General features: G+C 42.7%; 1 protein-coding gene across 1 annotated transcript in view; it reads right to left on the bottom strand.

Moving 5' to 3' along the window:
* The window catches only part of STK3 (serine/threonine kinase 3), a gene marked incomplete at both ends in the record, with an annotated part of 147,876 nt that overhangs the window by 122,960 nt on the left and 2,929 nt on the right, over positions 1-21,987 (bottom strand). Inside the window, 3 exon segments of the mRNA XM_079533394.1 lie at positions 15,339-15,352; positions 15,354-15,380; positions 15,384-15,437. Of these exon segments, the coding sequence (XP_079389520.1) occupies positions 15,339-15,352; positions 15,354-15,380; positions 15,384-15,437 (95 nt within the window).

Here is a 21,987-nt window from a genome sequence, read left to right as displayed (position 1 = left end):
CTCTGGAAGCACTCGGTAGCACCTCAGCTACATATATGTAGCAAAACACTGCATTTCCAACTCTTGGAAGAGTTGTTGGTGCAGTTCTTTTCCCCTCCAGCCTTCTTTCACAGTTTCAAATCGCTCTGCATTGCACTGTCACCTCCGCACCACCAACCCACTCCCACCATTCAGCCTTTGTTCCTTACAGACTATCCCAGCCTTTCCCCAGCCCCCAGATGCCTCACAGATCTAAAACCACCACCTGGCTGCGAGCCTTTGATGAAGCTGACACTGAACATACTGCAGGCAAATATAACCACCCAGATATTGCAGTGAGATTGCATGGCTGCAATGTGTAAATCTCTCATCCTGAAAGTTACAGGGAATTCTTCTACAAGACTGGAGTAACAAGTTAACTCTATATAGTAGCCAAGGGTACTATTAAAGTAGGAGACAAGCTGAGAATAGCTGGTGCTGTAGTGCTAGATACAGCCAATAATTCCATATGCAGGAGGAGAAAACGGTGAGGAGAGAAGCTATGAAGCACTGCACATCACTGAGACCTCATGGAAAATATGTTATCCTGTGACAATGTACTGGAAATGAATACAAAACAGGGAAAGGGAAGAGCACACAAACAGAACAGATTGGCAAGCATAACATAAGAACAGCATTCAAAAGCAACTCCTTCTTATAAAAAGATAAATTTCTGTGATTCACAGAACTAAGAATAACTCAATAAATGAAGTGGTTGATAAAATAATTCCCAAGTCAAAAGGGACACATAATACTAATCCTCTAAGTAAAGAGGAAAAATTGAACACGGATGAGTGCACAGTAATGCAGTGTTAAACAAGGGAAGCAAACTGTGTGCACGTGCTACACACAGATTTATATAGCAAGCAACTCTGCGACAGATGGAGCAGCAATATGAGTGCAAGAGTACCCATCATTGCTAAAGCAAGGTGGCTCAACTGCAGTAAAGCCCACACAGTTAGCTACAATGAACAGGCAGGAAGCTGGAAAGTGTGTGACAGAAGGCAGAATAAAAACCTCCCTTATGAAGGTAGAGCAGAATGCAGGAATAGAGAGAAAACAGCTGAAAAATCAGATGGGAGCAGCTAAAGAATGTCTGCAAAAGCAGCCTACAAATCAAACACAGGAACACGGTGCTATGCTTTCTTTTTCCATTCTCTCTGCTTGTTAAGAGACCAGAAAGCAGGAAGATGGAATCAAGTCCTACAGGAAAGCATATAGGCAGTAACAAACCAAATAAATAAAGCAGAAGGGAAGAAGACTTGGCAGGAAAATATTAAAGAAATAATTCATTCGATTCTTTTGTTTCAAATTCTTTCCCCCTTATCCCCAAACTCTGTACAGGTTATCTGTATCCTCAAAGGCAGCGCTAACAGAAGAACATTTATTAGAATCATTCTTAGCCTGCCACCAACGGAAACGCTATCAGCAGAGCCTCAAAAAATGAGACACGACCATTTGCTGAGTCTGTTACCTGACCAAAGAGCTGCACAACAAAAGACATACTCAAGAGAGCAGAGCAAAGACTGCAGTTTTTTAGTAGTAAGGAAAAAACCAAACACCACAGTGACCTTCCCTAAAAATGCAGAAGAAAACAATTTCACCTGCTCCAAAGAACAGTGCTCTCCTAAATAGGAAAAAGGCAGGAGGGTATACTTTCTGAAGCACATTCTGAAGAGGTCTTAAAAATGTCCTACTTCTAGATGTATCTGTTTTATCAATCCTGCTTCATGGAAGAGAACTTGACGTTATTGGAAAACCTCTTCAACTTTTGGAGACGCTCAAGGTGAGGCTGCCTGGCTTCTGAGTGCCCTGCTCTAGCTGTAGGTGTCCCTGCTCACTGCAGGGGAGTTGGACCAGATAGCCTTTTAGGGTCCCTTCCAACCCAAAGGATTCTATGATTCTGTGATATGCTCAGTGACAAAGGGTTTTCAGCAGCACCGCTAATGGCAGTACATTGCTTGTCAAGAGCTACAGAAACAGCTTATAGCTGGCCATGCTTGAACAAAACCACCAAAAACAAAAAACACACAATATCTCAAAAACAAAGGCACCTTGGAGACTGAAAAAAACAGTGCAATTCTAAATTTATTTTCACATTATTCAACTCTGACAAATGTTCTCAGACCAAAGAGAACTGGACACCAGCACAGCTAAACACACCAAACCCACTTAGGGGTAGAAAGACATGTTAATCTCAGAATGTTATCAATAAATACACTGCTCAAAGTACTTCACAGTGCTTCACAGAGATACTGCAGGAGTACAGACACTCAGACCGGTATGCAGGCAGTTGTATTAACGCTGCAGCTCTTTGAACCACAGGAAGATCTTAATGGCTCAAACTGCTTAAAAGCTGGGAGTTCTACTGACTTTCTAGAAACAGAAAACATTAAACAGCAGTACATGATATAGCCTGAAAGGGCTGCCACAGAGAGTGCTTCTGAAAGCTTAGGGAGAAGCATGGAGGAAGATGGAAGTTGTCATGTCAAGAGGCATCTGGATGAGGAGCTACGAGATATGGTTTAGTAGCTTGTGGTAGCAATGGTCGTGGGAGGACAGTTGGACTAGATGATCTTGTAGGTCCTTTCCAACCTTGCAATTCTATGATTCTATGGCTGTAAAGCACAAGGTAGAATACAAGAAGAAAAGGGCTAGAAACATTAATTAAGAGTTAATATCGCCAGTCTTACAAAGAAGCAATAAAACTATGGATGGAGAAACATATGAGACTTCATTATCAGCCCATGTGCATCCATTCCTGCCATTTGTCCAGCCTAACAGCATCACCTCTGTGCACAAGGCAAACAACATGACACTGAGCCCAACACTTGAGAAGTATCACTGCTTTTTCTGAAGCATTAAGGCGTTCTACACTACAAGTCAATGCTATGCACTCAACAAAATGCCTCCCTGCTATGGTGGGGGCACAGACTAATCAGATTAAAAGCTCCAATTTCTCTCCCTTCCAAGCCCCTTCCTTTTACAAGTGCTAAAGTAGAACATCAGCCACACAGAAACTCTGGCCACAGGATACAGGTGTCACATGTATAAACTGTGAGAAAGCCTAAACAAGATGGTAACTATAAACACTGGGGAGAAAATCACCCCAGAAGGGAGTCCACAAGCATCAGGTAGTGATTATGGGAAATTTCAATGGATGTCCAGAAGGAGAACTCTTCCTGCAGTCAGCAGGACAGACTCAATTGCAGGTCTAGGACAAGAGCTGTCAGAAGGGTTTTTTCACTCCAAGCAGGTTTGACTCCCTGCATCAGGCCTGGCTTCTTGAAGAAAAATGCACTCTAAGAATTTCACTTCCATAAATCCAGGTGATGGGAGACAACATCCATACTTACTAGCATGACTAGAATCTCAAACTTCATTGAAGTACTCCAACAAAACAACTAAATGGAAGAAAAAGATTGAGCCAGAGATACCCATGACTACCATTCCCAGCATAAACATCAGAAAAATCTCAACTGGGACCTAAAAGAGTGCGAGATTTTCTCCCATCAACACCTGAAAAAGAACTATGATTTTAGTGTCCTATGGTCACAGCATACAGATTTTATAGAACAAACTGGTGATGTGTTACGAAGGTAGATATTACAGTAAAAGTAAAAAACTGAACGCTAACAGAAAAATAAAGCAAGACTAAAGATACAGCTCCAACAATTACCATCATGAGTTAGGGAAAACTGGAGAACTACTCCAAGAAAGATGAATACGTGGTTTATTTTGCAGAAGAATCAGCACGATGAAACATTCAAAAAGAATGGCTGGCCATCAATTACACGGATGCACCACAAGGGAAGATAGCAAGAGAAATCACTGCAGTCATCAGAAATAGCACTGGCACGTGAAAGTCTTGAGATATTAACATTGCTTTACATTGTTCACACAAATAGAAGTAAGTCTAAGAGAGTTTACCTTGCTATACTGTGTACTTACCTTTCATTTTCTATCAATAAAACCCAAGCAAATTTGCACGTCTTACCATTTTCAAGACGTCCATATGAACTTAATGTCCCTCCATACGAATGTTAATAACAACATATTTTTCCACACACATTTCATACTTTAAAAGCAAGCTTTTCCCTTCCTACAAAACAGGTGTATTTTAGTGAAATTTAGACTGAGTTAAGACAAATTACTAGAAAGCCTTAATTAACGCTCTCCATGACTGCTACAAGGCCTTTCACTTGGCAGTGGTGGGCAGGAGACCAATAAGATTAAAAGCTTTGTATTTGATAGAATTCAGTCTCTCCTTTCCCAGCAAGCCATTTCCTGTTACATGAGCATGTCAATATAAACAGAAAAATGCAATGATAATAGCAGGGACAAATTATAAACAACTCAAAGGCAAACTCTGCAGTTAAAACAACTGTCAGTCACTTCTTGTAACCTACTATAGGAAGAGCATTCACTTTAGAATTAATAAGGAGCTACAAAACACATCTGAAATAGATGCGAGACTCAGATGCAAGGGAACACCTGGCATCAAACACTGTGACAACTATTGAACTATAAAATCAGAATGCCCACCCTAAGTTATTCTTTTAAAAGAAGTAACCATTATTCTGAAACCACTCCTCAGAAGTCTTCAGTTACTGCTGCACCACACTGATCAAGAAAACCTTTCCAGTTTGATACCGTTCCCATTTGAAAGCTACAATGGCCTGATTTGTCACTGAGGCACCAGCACAGCAACTTCTGAAAGCCTGTTTTGGAAATTTGCAAACATCTACCCAGAATTTTCATGTGTTCCTTTACAGGGAAAGTGGGAATAAATGCCTTTCACCTGCAAAAGAACTGAGATTTTAAGAAGCTCTGAAACGTGTGCGTGAAATTCTTGCTGCCTTCAGACAAATGGCTCACACAGCACACATCACCCAACAGGTCCCTCTCCTGGAGAGGGAGAAGCTGCTCCTGTGGACAGCAGGCACTGACACAAAGCCACCTGGTGATCCCATCTGCTTTTCCAAGAAAATGTGCTGTGTCCATGCCAAGTCACCGCTGCATTCAAAGAAAGCACCGAAAACATGCAGCCCACAAGAAGTCATCTGTACTCCATCTGCACTTGCAGAAGGGGGGCTTAAGCTGAACACTTGGGGACACCAAACAATCAGAAAACTGTAAAAAAAATACATTATAATAATAAAAGATAAAAACACCAGATGAAGAGGATATATGCACGCAGGCTGTAAGCAGTATTTTATGGAGAAAAAAATATTCAATTCTTCTAAAAGGAGGTGGGTAGGTGGTGAATGGATGAGGCCAGTACTTCTGTACTTCTCAATGGTGCGTAATGACAGGACACGGAATAGCCTGAAGTATGAACATAGGAAGTTCCATACAAAGATACTGGAGAACTTCTTTACAAGGAGTGTAACAGAGCACTGGAACAGTTTGCCTAGAGAGGCTGTGGAGTCTCCTTTTCTGGAGATACTCAGAACCTGCCTGGACACCTACCTGTGCGATCCGCTGTAGGGAACTGCTTTTGCAGGTGCTTGGACTCGATGATGTCTTGAAGTCCCTTCTAACCCCTGCAATTATATGATTTTCCCTTCTCTTCAAGAAACAAACCCACTAAGTTCCCATCATATTTAGTCTTCCAAAAGTAAAACTTCAAAAACTATGATAAGAACATGCAGGAGTTAAAAAGCTCCCATATCGGCTTTCTAGTTCTTCCTGATTCAAACAGTTCACCAACAGCAATTAGTCTAGCCACAAGCTTACAGCTAGGTAATAAAGCGAGAGCAAAACTAGTTCTTCAAAACAAAACCAAATAAAGAAATGCACACAATGCTGCAGGTTGTGCTAACTTCAAGTTTTTTTTTCGCTCCTTTGATATAACCAGATCCCAAGCTTTGCACTGGTGCCTGTAATATTGATTACTTCTCAGGTATTCCCATTTCTTCTCCTAAATCCTTACTGGTGCTTCTCCTATTCCCTGCATTCAATGTGCAGAGCACTGTCAATCTGAAATCACACTGCAGGCCTGTCCTTCCTCAGCTGCATATCCTGAAGTGTCAGACAAACTTTAAAACGTCTGCTAAAGCCTTCTCTTCTAAGTCTTTTAAGTATGAAAAAGAAATAGTGCAGAAAACATGCTTGTGGGAAACATTGTCAACAATGTTAGCACCAGTTGTAGGAATTAATTCAGCCAACAAAATCCCACCAAGGTGCTTCTACATGAAAACCTGCCCCCAAGTTCCTTTATTGTGCATCACAGAAATGCACAGGGGCCAAGATATCCAGCTCAGGGCAAGGAGCTTCATCACAAAACAATGTCAAACATCACAAAGCTTATCATCAGACCAAAGTAATGCCTAGAGTAATTCTTCTCACATGTTCAATTAGGAGAAAGACAAAACTGACCTTCATGTTGAGTGCAATGTAAATTCGATGGAAACCAGACACCTTTTTGTTTAGGATCATAAAATAGCCTGGGTTGATAAGAACCTCAAAGATCATCCAGTTTCAACTCCCCTGCCACAGGCAGGGTCACCAACCACTAGACCGGGCTGCCCAGAGCCACATCCAGCCTGGAATCTGAGAATCTGGGATCTGAAACTACAATGAAGGCACTCAGCAGAACAACTGCTAGTTGACTCTTCACTAAGGATTTCAGCAGCAGACATGTTTCTTGACATATCATGGGAGAAAGAAGGACACAGCTCCACAACAGCACTCTTCTGGAGCCCTGGAAAGTCACTGTAAGAAATTTCAAAGGCTCTGAACATAAACAACTGTGTTTACACGAGAAAAAAAAAAAAGTTCATTATCTCCTGGCAGAAGAAAAAATAGTAACTACATAATATAAGCTAACAGGAAGTGAAACAGTTGGAGCTAACACAGCCAGTATATATGTAAACTATATACAGCCTGCACGCCTCACAGCTCTGCTCTGCACAGCACATAACTGCACCACAAGAAGGCTGCTCCACCTAAACATACCCACACTGTTAGGTATTCCATGCATTCAGATGACAGCAGCACATTTACAGCGAAAGCTGACGGTTTCACGTCCTACTTCACACACAAAAGGCAAATATTAAAAATCAAAACAATAAAACGAAGGTTAAAACGAAGATTGGCGTACGTACTTCAGGAAAGCCACTCCGAGCCCACCTCAGCACCCCCGGAGGCGCGGGGGGCCGGCAGAGAACGGGGCGCTCAGCCCGCCCGCCCGCAGCCCGACCCCCACCGGCCCCGCCAGGCCTCGCCCCCCCGCGCTCGCTTCCGGGAGGGGAAGGGGCCGCGGAAAGGTTCCGAGGGATCGTTACCTCTTGGGCGCTGCCTGCTCCATGCCGCCGCCGTCCCCCGGCCGCCGTCTGGGTAGCGCAGGGCCGGCGCCCGCCCAACTCCTCGCAACTTTTCCGGCGCGCGCAGCTGGCCCTTTAAGCGTGGCTCGCGCCCTCCCTCGGCCGCGGACGTCGCCGGCCTCTCAGGCAACCACCGCTACCGCCGCCTACCCTGGGGCCGCCCCCTCGCGGCTCTCATTGGATACGAGCGGAGCCGTCTCGAGCGCTGGTTGGTCAGCGGAGGCGTCGCTCGGGATGGCCCCGCCCACGCATCGCGGAGCAGACGGCGGCGCGCCGGCGGGAGGGAGGGAAGGAGGAAAAAGATGGAGGCGGCCGTGCGAGCGGCGGAGGCGCTGAGCTTCCGGTGTGCCCCGCGCCGCCGCGTCCCCCCAAGGCACGCCGGGAGATGTAGTCCCGCCGAGCAACCCGCGCTTCCCATCCCGCCGGGTAGGGCGCCGAGGTGCCGCCGGGCGAAGGACGGCCGTCCGTCTCCCACACGCTCGCGTCACGCCCTGTCTCGAGGAGCCGGGCCTGCGGGCACGGGCAGCCCTGAGGCAGAGCATGTCGGCGGCTCTTTTCCCCGGGCCCTTCGCCTCGCCCTCGGGCCCGCGCATCTCGTCCTCAAAGTAGCGGGGAGCGAGCCGTGGTCAGCGCGCCGACCTCTGCTTGGAAAGGCAGAGTAGTTCCTCCGCGCGGCCCGCGCGCGGTCAGTCACGGCTGCGGGCCGGCAGCGCTCCCCTCAGCTGGCCCGGCGAGGCCGTGTAGCTCCGAGGTGAAAGCGCAGACAGTTGGCAGGAGGCTGTTTGCAGTGCCAAAGCACACAAGTTACCCTGCGAAGCCAGAGGAAGCCATCACGTAATTACTCAAGTAGCAACTTTTAGGCTGCTGAGTACTGTGTGACAGTTATCTGCCATTTCTCCATGTTACAACTTCCCATTTTGTGCTGTTTGCATAGAAATGAACATTGCTGACTGACAGCATCCAGGCAGTCAACCAACTCAACACAAGAACAGTTAAATGCTACAGCCAGCATCCATATTCCTTCCTGAAAGCAGGTCTATTTGCCTAACTGATGGAAGTTAGAGGTAGTAAAACACTTGGGTAAGATCCATAAAAGTCCAGAAATGCCCATGTTCCACTTTAAGCTGCATTTAGATTCACAACAGCACTCAAAACATACAAAAAAATCCACACTCCACACCTAATTTGATTTCCCTGATGGGCATTAGCAAGGAAATTCTGAATGAATGAAGTCCCACTCTTGTGGATGTTGTCTACTTTGCCTGAGTCAATTCCAGACAAGTTGACTCACTGTGGTCAGACTAAATGCACAATGGCAATATTGAATGAACCTGTTTAACAAATCACACACGAGCATATGACCTTTTGGTTTTCTTTCTTCTTCTGAATCATGGAAAAATGGAGTAGGACATCTTCCTTTGCACAACAGATCAGTGCAGAGCTCTTCAAGTATCATCCCTTAAGCCAGAGTGGTTCACCAGCAGTACTGCCAGATTTCTCCATACCACAGAAAACTGTAGGTAGGAGGTGCAATAAATAAATAAATAAATAAATACAAATAAAAACCACATTCCGAGAAGGAGCCAGCAGCCACTTCAGTCACCGTGCCTTAGATAGAGGTGGAGGGGAACCCTGCAATACGCCCAACCTGCCTGTTCAAGGAATGGGGAGGAGAGGCAGGTAGGAGATGCCATATGGCTATTTTCCAACTTCATTTTGGCTGACACACTGACCAGTTATTATTATTTACACTTCACTGATTTCACTGAGCAAAGGGCAGCCTGAAATTCCCTACTTGGCTGTGACACTTCTGGAGGGCAAAGGCTGTCCATCCACATCTTTTAACGCAGCTCTTGAAGACAGCATTTTGTCCAGAGGAGGCAGTATTTATTTCAGAGGAGGCAGGTGCTTGGTTTTTTTGCTTCTCTTTTTTTTTCTCAGCTCCTCATTTCAAGCCACAGCTCAGATAGGCTGTGCATTCCAGCAAGGAAAAGCAGTCTTAAAAAAAACTACACGGGTACTACATTATGTCTCTAACACCAAGAAAAACAAATAGCCAAAAAGTGTTCCATCTCTGCATTCACACAAATTTAACTTTCTTTGGAAAGAAGTTAGGCTAAACAGCCTAATCTGCCACTCCTTCCTCCCCCATTAAAACAGTTGGAGAGATCAAGGCTAAAGAAATCTAGACCTAGAATTTAGATGTTAGCTGTCCTCAGTTAGAGGACAAACCCCTCTCCCCCAAAATATCATTAGGTAAATGAGGAAGAGAGGTACTGGAGAATCCTCCACTTCTACCAATGAAGAATGAGGAGTCTAAAATAACCCAAGATGTCTGAAACAGGAAAAGTTAGGTAACCCGGCATTATATCCTAGTGGGATGAGCAATGCCAAAAAATACAGACTAATTCCATGCCTTTTTCACTCACAGAAGTTTCAGTTGTGCTTTACTCAAACGCCAGAATGCTTTCTAAGTACATTTATGCTGAAAATAAAAGGTCAATAGGAAGATAGTGTATATGCCATAGAGTTCTTCAGGATCACTTTCTTAATCTCTTCTCCTTTCAAGTGGTATTTTTATGCCTATAAGACCAGGATAAATAACATCATCGCACCTCTTCGCTGCAAGATGAATTTGGGAACCTTGCAGTGAAACATGACACTGACTTGGTATTCATTACAACATTATACCTAGCCACCAGCAAAGAAGGAATTTTGAAAGGGAAAACAGACTCCCTCTGTTCCTACTGCCTAATTCAGGCTTTCCAGTAAAGGGAAGTCTAGATGTTCTGGAGGCATGAATATATGATGAGGTTGCTGGTGTCTAGACAACATGGAGATGAGGAAGTTACAGGCAATCTACGGGAGTATTCCCATGATTTCTTCCAAGAGTGGAACCATATGACACTACTAAGAGAGTAGGTGAGCAAGGAAATACTTAATGTAGCCCAGTCTTAAAAATACAGGAGAAAACTGAGGTTTTTCTCAAGTATTTCATCCACTTCCACAATCTGCCAGCATGCATTAGGACTCCGTTCTCCATGGAACTGACATCAACATCAATTCTGTAGACCAAAGGATGAATGGAGCCCATACTTAGTTTTTGAGTACTAAAACTATTTTACATTAAAATGTAATTTTGTAAACAAATAAAATAATTTATATTATAATTACTTAAACTGCAATAGAATCAGAAATCCTGATGGCATTGACAAGAATAAAGTCTGTGTAACAATCACAAACTAAGACTGTGTCCAAGCCCCTAAGGATATGACCCAGCAAGCTGCAAGATGTCAGTCCTGTCTCAGTTTTGCAGAATTCACAGTGTGTCAGAGAAGGACAAAATGTTACCTGAAAAGCTCATGTCTGAGTTTCTGTCAGGTGTTACTAATAGTAACATTCGAATTCCAAATATATACTTCAAAGTCTTATTCATAAATATAATGCAAATAAATTCTGTATGTTATAGTAGCGACCTTATCTAGTTCCTTTGATTGCAAATAAAAGAAACATTTATTTCAGAAGGTATTAGATCAGGCTCATTTAAACAGTATGTATTTTAGCTAATAAACAGTACCGCTAGGAAAAAAAAATAGTAAAAACACCACAGGATTAATAGTGCATGTTTTTCTGCTGATTTGTGTCATAAACACTTTACACTCTTTGGGCAACATACCACTAGCCCTTCCTGGCATCCACAGTGCCATTCGCAGCCCAGCTTCCTTCTCCACATGCTTTCTGCCCTTTCACCACAGGAACCCCCCAGTGCTCCCATCTGTCATTCTGCAATGATTTTAGTCACCTTTGCACACTGAAAATCATGGCACCTGGAGTGCCCTAGTAGGCACTGATGCATGCTCCAGCTTGAAGCTCTTTCCAAACCCTCCACATCTCCAGCAGCCCACTGTGGCTTTACCACACAATTATGAGGCTGGATCACAGCTTCGTTTTCAGCTGGAAGCCAAAGGCTGGCAGGCTGCACCACAGCTCAGTGACAATTCCTACAGCCAAGCACAATATTTCCCCTGCTGAGGGGCAAACAGCTCTGCAAATGGGGCATTTCCTCCTTTGTCCATCACCTGTGGGTTTGATACAGATGGGAACTCAATTCACTACAGACCTCCAGCTTTCCATTCAGTGTGATTAATATGATTCCTAAGTCACAAATTAGTGCAATAATAAATATTATTATAATATTATATAATTATATATTATATAATAAAGGAAAAAAGTAAAGGAATAATAAAGGGAAGGTTTGGCAGGCAAGCACATAGACATAGAACGAATGCAGGAGCCTTGTTTCCTTAGGAAACAAGTTCATAAATTCAGTAGACAAACAGTCAACAACAACATGTTTGCATGTCTCTCAGGGTGATTGCCTGATAGTAATCTGGTATGCTGAAAGTTAAAGAAAAGGCCTTGAATGAAATACCAGCTTGTTTATACAGATGATAAGAAAAACTGACTTTTGCCTGTTTGTTTTTTTTCCCCCCACCTATCATGCATAATGAGAGGTAACCTTGAAGGCTTATCTAAGAATTTGTCCTATACTTCCCTAACCCTGTCAGTCATAAAATAGTTAAAAATAAAATATAAAAGAACAGCACATTCTCAAGTTTGGACTAATTTTTTTTTTTTTTTTTTTTTTTTTTTTGAAACAAGTTTTTTTTGAAGGTTAAGAGTAAACAACTGTATTTGTTCTCTTTTCCTGAACTCCTCACTACTTAATAGCCAATTAATACTGCATAAAAGGAAGTTGACTTTTTTGCTGGTCCAGCAAAGGAAAGGTAGAAGATAAACAGCCAGGACATAGAGGTACAGATTACAGCACCCAAATCCACTCTGCCAAAACCAGTGCGATTCACAAAGTTCCTAAGATCTGTAATAATGAAATATTAATTGTACTGCTGCAGTTCTTCCCACTACCTATAATGTATCATACTAGTATCCAAAATATCCTTACTAGACCTGCAGACACTTGTTGATTAGGCTAGTATTTTCCTGTTGACTGACTGTTCAGCTCACAGTCTTAGTAACAGGCTATGTATAGACTTACATTTGCTATTTTTCTTAATATAGTACACTATGTTAAAAATAAACCGTGGAAACAGTGTCGCTATTTACAGTTAACCACAAAAGATATCCCAGGGTGTATTACAGCTGCATTGATTGTACTCATGGGATCTAAGGATTAGCATCCACTTGAAAAAGAAAATGCCTTTTGGTTTGTAAAAGAGTTATTGCTGCTGTAATACTCCAAAATACTCTGGTTTCCTACCTTCATGAAGATGTTCCCCCCCCCCCTCATAGAATCTATGATTCTGTGATTCTTTATGGGGCAATCATCTGCAGAGGCGCGTGCTTGGACCCTGCAGAATAAATGCCACTTCACTAGCATAGCTTGATGCCTGAATTAGGACAGAAACGGATATCAATAGCTAAAGACTAATGAAATCATCATTACTTGATGGAACAAGTACAAGCTTCAGCTTTCTGACCGTGAGCAGCTTTGTACTCAAGGCTTTCCTCACTGTGAAGTCTGCAGCTTCTCCCATCCTCCTGTATAGCTCCTGCACAGAGAGTTTGGAGAAGACGCAAAGAAAGCCTTCTCCAGAAGTTCAGAGAAGATCAGGATACTTTTTATTTTGGGTGAGAACATTTTTCAAGAAGCTAACAAGACCCATTCTTTCAGCTTTAAAGAAGAAAAACGTCCTTACAGTTGCGGGCCTTTCACAGAAGTGCTTGAAGCATAAAAAGTGCAAGTACAAAGCAATAAGGAACAAAAAAGGGGAACCCAATACTACTGGGAAGCACACTGTGAGTACTGAACACTATAAAACATAAGTTACAAAATGCCTGTATTTTATTCTAGATATAGGCTTTTCAGTTGTTATTCTGTTTGTTTTTTAAGGAAAACCCTACTTGTTTATTTCTGCAGTTGATCTCCATCTTTGTTCCATGGCTACAGCAAGGCAGGTGTTCTGTATATGAAAGAATCACTCATTCTTATGGCTTCATAATCAAGAAAACACCAAATTTCTGTTTCCTACTTTTTTCCAACGTTTCCCAATCAAAACACATCGGAAGATCATAATTCAAGTCCAAATAAGCTACTCGTATAACATGTACAGTCACACTGAAAAAAATATCCAAATACATTTCTAATCTAATACCCTACAAAAAACACTCAGTGGCATAACAGCCATTTCATGACTGACTCCGAAGTGACGGGTCTGATTACAAGATAAGATACCATGGAAATACAAGAATAAATTTAGAACAAGAAAAAGATTAGGATTTCCACTTACATTCCCATTCTGCTCTTAAAAACAGCAGGAATCTTTCCCCTTAGCAGCCCATATACTAAAAAAACAGCAAAGCCACAAATAATACAGTTTTGTTGGACACGTTTTATGCAGTAGACTGATTTGAGCCTCCACTAATTAGGCTCAGTGTGTATCAGGAGGGTTTACAACAGCTAGGCCGCTAAAGACGAGGGTTTAAAATGCCATTGTCACACAGCAAGGGTACTTTCTGCTGAAGACAAAACTTGAAACGACTGAATTTACATAGGTCAAACTATAAAAACACAGCAGAACATAAAGCAAGTTGCTATCTAGAACGCTCATGATCCACATTAAGTGTCAGACCTAAGCTTTTTCCCTTATTTCTTCTCTAAAAAAGCAGGGAAACAATGAACATGGGTGGAATTACTGAGTAGCCAAAAAGAGTTTGTCAACAGCCATCAGCACTGCCTATTTTCAAGCAGGCTGGAATTAGCAAAAAAAAGCACTGTTCTCGTGGCATAATTTTCCCTCCAAAGAAGAAAATAGAGCAATTCCATATGCTAGGAACCTTCTAATGGAAACATTTAATTTACCACATGAGGAATATCGGATGCATACCACTTCCACCTAAAATGAATCACTCCTTCCAGCTGAGAAAACTGAGGCCTTTTATCTTCCTCAGGGTGGAGTCCATCTCCTCCCATAAATCCCTACAGAGCAAAGCTGCTAATCGTTTTAAGATTTGAAGACATTGCTTCTTTTGTGTTCATATATCACATTTCAATGTCTTCTAAACAAGAGAGAATTTAATGTTTTGTGTAACCTTGAACTGGACGATACGCCACTTTTATTGCTTCATCCTTGAGCTCCTCTCTAGTTCCATGATCTAATTCATTACACTGGTGGTATTAAGCTGCTCTTCCTAGATTAACAAGTCACATTTTAAATTCCTTAAATCAAATTTTAAAACAAATATGCTAATCTGAATACTAGGCAATACAGTGGGGAAAAAAAACAAAACAGAAGTAAAAAGTAGAACTTCATGTATTGGTATGCATTGTGTCTTCTTTCAGTAAGATTTATAGACAGTAAATCCCTGCTTTACACAGCTCAGACTAGGCAAAATATCTCTAGGACCTGATCCAAAATCTATTAGTATCAATAGCATCTTTCAAATATGCTGCTTTGGAGATCAGTTCTCAAAGGAGAACCCTGTCTCATTCATTCATGGGTGTGTGAGTATAAATGCAAACTTTTCCTTGCCTGCTGTTTCCATCCTCAGCCCAATTCATCTCCCAGGAGGATGGAAGAAAGGTCAAAATCAGACATAACCTCTAAACGATATGTCGTAAGTTCATCCAATTAGAAATGATGCAGTTCAAGAAGATAAAACAAACAGTGCAGTCTTCGTATCATGAAATAGATACTAAGAATCTGAAATTTTAGACAATTGCTGTTTAGAGTGACAGGGGCACTTATGCAATGTTGGGGTGGCTCTTTATATGGTAGAGTACTTCTAAGAGAGAAAGTGTACAGGAAGATTAAAATCACATAACTGAATTAAAGAGGCTACCCACAAAAATGAATAGCACTGGTTGCACATAAAGTAACAGGAACAGCACATTATAAACACAAATGATTGATTTTGTATTCTACTATTAGCATTTATCTTGAAGTTTCCGAATGATCTTTCAAAAACATGCACCTCATTTTGATGGATGGATGGATGATACTCAGCAGCTCTTAATTAAATGTTCCAAAAGTAGACTTCAAAGCTGTGCTCCAAAATACATGAAATTAGGCTCTACAAAACCACTTTTTGACACCTGTTCTTGAAATAAGAAGAAAAAAAATAAGCACACTACACTAAGATTATGCGTTATTTTCCAGGAATTCAGTAATTTCTTGGAGCGATTAAATTTACCACAGCTTTGAAATGAAAGGGTTTCTACAAATTCTGACTGGTTGAGTGTCTCTTGCAGGACGAGTAACAGCTAGCACAGAGGGGTTTCAGGGGATTTTATCACTGCTTTACCCATCCTCTAGGTTCTGTGCCTACTTTTGCATGAAAAAAGAAAATGTTTATGCTTAAGACAATATTTATAGCCATAAGTAATAGCCAGTTCCTTTCTGGTTTTACTGTACCAGCATGTACAAGAAATACATAAAACTACATCTATTATTGCTACTACTCTGCAAGATGTTGTATATATTGTAAAGCTGGCTCTCTAATAGAAGGCAGCTAAAGACCTCTGCACTTAAATCTGCCAAAGCTGATACAGCAATCACAAACATGTGTTGTTACACTTCTTGTGGCTCATCTCCACATGGTGCAGCTGTTGTGTTGGCTAAAGAAAATGCAAGCCCAAGGGAAACAAATTTAATTCAGCTGGGGTGACTTCCACTAAAAACAAAAGTGTTTTAAGGAGAACAGGTGTCTTACAGTAAGGGGGATTGTTTGAAGGGTTTTCCCCAAACTTGCTGTGCTTCTAGGAAGTCTGCTCTAAAGAGTTGTGCCTGCAGTAATAATCTCTCGCAGTGTAATTTTTAAATAACACCCTGAAGAAAAGCAATGGATTCCAGAAATTCTGTTTCATTTGTTTGTCCCAGTTGCAGAACAAGGCGATCAGCACAAGGCCTTGTCAGCAAGCCAGAGGCTGAAGTAGCCTCAGGGTTCCTCAGGGGGTTTGTTGAGCCAGCTAAGGGCTGTACTGGGCAGACCCTCAGCCAAGGCTGCAGGATGACTGGGAGCTGGGCAGCACAGGATCTGTGGAGCTCTCTGTGTCTGTGCTGCAAGAACCAGCCTTGAGGCAAATGTCACAGCAACCAGCAGATCTTTCTCTTCCTGTTGTCAGCCCTCTTTCCAAAATAAAGGTGCTCCAGGGGGTTCTCTCTTGTTGCGTAGGTGTCTTCACGCTTCAGTTTCCAGCTTAGGGCCTGTTCTTTCTCTTTCCCACAAGGTCAAAATCCCTTCTCTTTGGGAAGCAGAAGCCTGAGTGAGGGATTTGTGCACGTAGCCCCCAGTCCCTCATTCCTGCAGAACTGGTTCTTCTGTAAGATGTGGCTTTTGACTCTTCCTCTCAGGTGTTACCCAAATAAAAGATCTGATGGCAAACCTCTGATTTTCTTTATTGTAAGGTTCAGCAGGTTAGCTCTTGCATCAGTTTTTCTTGCTACACACTGTGTCCTTAGAGTCTTACATAGACCTTGGGTAGTTTTTTTAGGCTCCCTCTCAAGTTTCTAAGTTAGAGACCTAGCACTCCTACCGAGTTCCTCCTTTTGAATACAATCCAAGTCTCTTCAAGGTCCATAGCAAAATTCAGGAGATTTTGTCTTCTGTGTACATGCACATGAAATGCAGGAATATTTTCACAGAATTTCCCTTGCCAAGGAAAGCAATTCATCCCACTCTTTCCACCTTTCTCATCAGGAATTGTTCCTAAGCCTTCAGGATTCACTGCCTGTAGAAGATGACAGCCACTGCCCGTCCTGTATTTGCTTTGCCCTAATGTCAAAGCCGGGAGAAGATGGACCAGGGAGTGGACTAGGTGTCCTCCAGAGATCCCTTCCAGACTCAGCCATTCTGTGACCTGGAATTTGCCACAGTGAACAGAGAAAAGAAACAGTGAACAAGATTGGAGGATGGATTGTCCAGGTTGGATGGAAGCCTGGGCAACCTGATTTAGTGGCTGGCAACCCTGCCCACAGCAGGGTAGTGAAACTAGATGAGCTTTAAGGTCCCTTCCAACCCAAATTGTTCTATAATTCCATGAAAATAAGGAGAAGAAACTGTAGAATTAAACTTGGGTTCACAGTGAAGCTGTGACTGGGACATCTGCGCTTTTTTTTATGTATGTACAAGTGGCATCTTTTCCAGACACTGAAAAACAGAGCTGTTTAGAGTGAAATCAGTTCAGCAAGAAAGCTGTTTGAAGTGACATATGAATTTAAGAGTAACTTCTTGCTTTTCGTGACATCGGAGTATGTGCTTATCAGGGAAGTTTTATGTTTGAGGTTCAGGGAGAAGGTGATGGCCATCTCCTCTGAATGCTTTCAGATGACTCATTTTCAGACTGCAGCTGGCAGTCTTCCAGCAGGAGGCCTGGCCATTAGATAAGCTTAATATTATGGTGGCCATTTGTAAAACAGATGAGAGCAGAAATAGCAAGAGGAAATGAGAAACTGAAAAGACCTGCTGGTATTCCCTTCAAATAAAGATCCAACCTTGGAAGGAAAAGTCTCAGATCCTTCCACGAAGAAAAACTGGTAAGTATAAGCTTTTATCTGCTAAAACTACAACCACTATCTCAAGGGAGATAAAAGCACGAGTCAAAGAAGGACCACCGCAAGTGCCAGCCTCAGGAAACCTAGGAAGCATTGCACTTGTTTCCTTGTGAGAAGCTGTATTAAATTTTCGGTGTCATCAGATAGGATCCATTTTCTTCTGCTTTCAGATTGTATAATGATAAAGCCTGTGGCCATCCTGGCTGTGAGTTCTGTTTTATAATCCCTTCTTTGCTGGTATTTAAGTGCTGTCACAAGGCGCAGGAGCATTTTGGCAGTAGAGGACATGACAGATGCCCTTTGGCAAGCCTTGTGGTGGCAGTTAGCATTCATCCCCCCTGTCTCTGTCAGAAATTCCTGCTTCTGGAAGTGGTGTGGCGAAAGGGACCGCACCTGCAGTTCAGTCACGCGCCATAACTTGAGCTTGCAAGCACATACAGCTGAGGGCCATTCATTTTTTGTTCTTTTAATAGCTGACATCTTCTTTGGAAATACTGGTGTACCATGATCTTTGGTTACCAAGTTTTCACTGTCAAGGTTTCACGTGGAAATGGAACTGATGTGGTAACAGTAATGGGGCTCTCTCCACAGACTATTTCCTGGCAGAGAGAAAATATTAAGTCATCTTTTTTATTTTTTTTTCCAATCAAATAGTCTCACCTGAGTAAATATTCCAGCAATTCCAATATTTTTAATTTTATTATCATAGTCTATTGCTCAAGCTGTGTTTTCTGAATTTGTGGCAATAACAGTGCTATGAGCACATTAACATTTTTTAAACTGGCATTGTATCTGGTTCCTTTTACATTTCCACACATAATCTGCATAACATTATTAAATCTTTCCTGTACATTATTTAGCCTCTGGGATCAAATGAAATCATACATAACTGGAACTCCTTGGGCTTTGACAGATGTCCTCTGGCAAATTTTTTGCAGCGGTTTAAGTTCTTACTGCTCTCGGCTATTTTCTTGGCCTTTTCCTGGAATAGGACGTATCTCAGCTGCTCTGGTGGAGAACACTGCTGTCTTTGCCTTTAAGGATGATAAAAGTGGACCTAAGTTGCCGTGCCAGACCCTGGGCTGAAATGGCTGACATACAGGGACTTCTCCAGCAGCTCACCTGCAGGAAGAGCCTTTGCACGGACAGGCAGCTGCCCTGAGCAGATGCAACAGTAGCATGGAACGCTCACTCCAAGTTCTTGGAGGAATATTTATTGCATCCAGCTTCTGCTTCTTTTTCCATAGGAGAGCACAGGAAATCTGGGTATTCTCTTCAAGCAGTGAACATCACAACTGAAATCCCTCCCTTTTGCAGCTCCTTTTAAACATTCAGATCCTTGGGCAATGCCAGCTTCTCAGGCGATCCTGTTCTGTGGGGTCATGGAGTCACCCTATGTAAGGGTACCATGGTACCTAGAAGGTACCTAGATGGCATGGTAACTAGAGTTTGTGTCCATTCGTCTATACTCCCATGGAAGACTTTTTATGTAAAGGAGAGCTTTCTTCTGTCCCGTGTAAACAACCTCTTTACTGATGAAAACCCTGAGCTTAGGGTCTCTACCTCTCCCTACATTACTATACTTTCTACAGATTTGGATTGAATAAAGAGTCATCCGAACATCCCTAATTTGTTTTTTAAAACTGCTATAAACCATTTAATAGGGGGAAAAAGAATAAACCTTCTAACTACCATCACATTTTAATGAGCCCAGGCACTCTTTGAGCAATTGAGCATTTAAATCTGTGATTAAACATAAGAATGTGCCACTGCCTTTGAGAAATGTACTTTAGTTTTAAGAAACCACAGCTGCAACAATAAGATGGAAATTTGACACACGCTAGTTTGAAGGTGGCAAGGATTAAAGGTATGGAATTGGGAAAAAAAAGAAAAAAACTTGTGCTGTGGAACAGAGTACAGCACATAAATCAATGCCTAGCATTGGCTGAGCTGCGTGCTGTGGAAGTATGCAGCACTGCAGCTTCACAGTTATCAGTATTTGTCATCTCGAGTATCAGTACACATGCCAGATGCAAAAGAGGGGCCCAGAGAGAACATGGGGGATGAAGAGAAGAAAATTAATAATTTCAGTGACAATGTACACTATTTTGATGTGAAACAGAACTTCTGTAGTATTTCAAGGGACTTACATATATATATGTGTGTGTGTACGGGCAGAAGCTGTTGGAAGTAAGCCTATGACTTCAAAATGCCTGATTAAAAAGAATCCTGATAAGAATTGGGAAGAGAACAGCTGGAACTTTGATTGCAGTTATGTTTTCTTCTGGATGTTTACTTCTAGATCACTCTTGCAGCTGCTTTTATCTGCTCTTTAGAAGTTGTGGTAGATTTGAGGAACCATTAGCTGCTAAAGTAAACATCTGCTCCGCTCTGCTTTTATATATCTTCTTGAAACCGTTGTGGGGGGAGAAAGATAACATGAGACTAATGCTGAACTTGATCAGACCTAAGTGATGCTTTGAACAGCCTTTTAGCATTTCAGGCTCCACCTGTAATTCTACCAGTAAATTGTTTTTAGTATTCTTGTTTACCAGGCACATGTAACTGCTCCAAGAATGACAAAGCTCTTTCTGAGAGATTAGAATTCCTATCTCGCTGTGTTTCAGAAGGCAGAAACATTCAAGTGTGCTACTACTATCTAAGTATAGGGATGGTCCTGAAACCAATTGCAACTGCCTTCAGTATCTGTCATCTATAAATATTATGCTTTGAATAAAACAGACCTGCAGTTTTGGCTTCGCTTCACTCTATTTTGTTACTATCATTGTTGAAATGTTTTTTAATAACTGTGTTTGTATTTGCTCAAGAGCTGTCTGCTTGGAGGCTGGAGACAGGTCAGGGTTACCCTGCTGAGCCGCTGGTGACCTTTTGGGCAGTCTCCTCTGCAGATCCCGGCAGTGCCAGCACTGCTGCTTTGGCCCCACAACTCCCACTGATGGTAACACATCACGCCATATTTGCTTGCCTCTTCTTCCCAGCCGAAGTTCTCACTGTGTGCCGCGTCGGGCAGAGCCCTCTGGCCAAAGTCATGGAGAATTTTCCAACTGCAGGTTCTACATGAGATTCCTTTTGTCCAACAATCCTGGCAGGTGGCATCAAGAGTCTTCCTGTGGGGGCTTTCTGAGATTCAGAAAATCTTTTTTCACTTATTATGGTGAGCTTTGATTTCTGTCATTAGCTCTCGGGGTCCTTGAACAGCTTCCCCCACAGCTGGGGACCCTCACCCTAAATTATTCCTTGTCCCAGGGTCTCCACTGCTTCCCTCCATGCAGATGCAGCCTTCCTCAACAGCTGGCACAGCTGTACCTATGTGGGCAGCTTCCAGACAAGCACAGCGGGGAGGTTCAGACGGCCCTGGTTGCATTTGAACAACCAGCAATCATCAGGACAAATGAAGTGGAAAAGGGGAATTCATACTGCACTTGGAAGTCCACAGTGAGGCTGAGGTATCTTTTTCCCTTCTCCATCCATCTGTGAAGCTCAAAATAGCAGCCTGGAGGCACTTCTGGTTCTGCTGCAGTGCAACGGCCTGGGCTTTCAGCACTTCTCTTGCGGCTAAAATGAGTTCTGCTGTTGAAATGAATGAGCTTTGTATTTTTCTTGGAAACCGCTCCCAGAGGGGTGTTTGGACGAGCGATATTACCCACTAATAGGCTTCCCCAGCCTATGGAGGGTGAGCAGGTCAAACGAATGGAGCAGGCAGCGCAAACAGGGCAGAGCTGCAGCAATCAGCAGTGGCCTTTACTAGGCGTACCGTGCTGCCTTGCACAGAGGGAACGGGAAACACCTTTCCACCAGCTGCCATCTCTCACTTTTCCAGCCTGTGTGGGTCCTTCAGTTACTTTTGAGGGATTTGTGAAGGAAACTAAGGAGAGTGAGCTGGATGCTGTCCTCTAACCAAGGATCATCCACCATGGGAGGAGAATGCAAGGTTCGTGAGTAGAGGAGAGAGAAGCCCACTGCTCGCCCTCTGCTCAGATTCACTCTGGATTCTCCTGCTCTCTGCCTGCTCTGTCCTCCATCCCCATTGCCTTCCCAGTCCTTCTCTG

This window comes from Tetrao urogallus, assembly GCF_951394365.1.
Source record: "Tetrao urogallus genome assembly, chromosome: 3".
NCBI lineage: Eukaryota > Metazoa > Chordata > Aves > Galliformes > Phasianidae > Tetrao > Tetrao urogallus.
The sequence above is the reverse complement of the archived record's forward strand: the minus strand, read 5'-3'. Positions and strand labels throughout refer to the sequence as shown.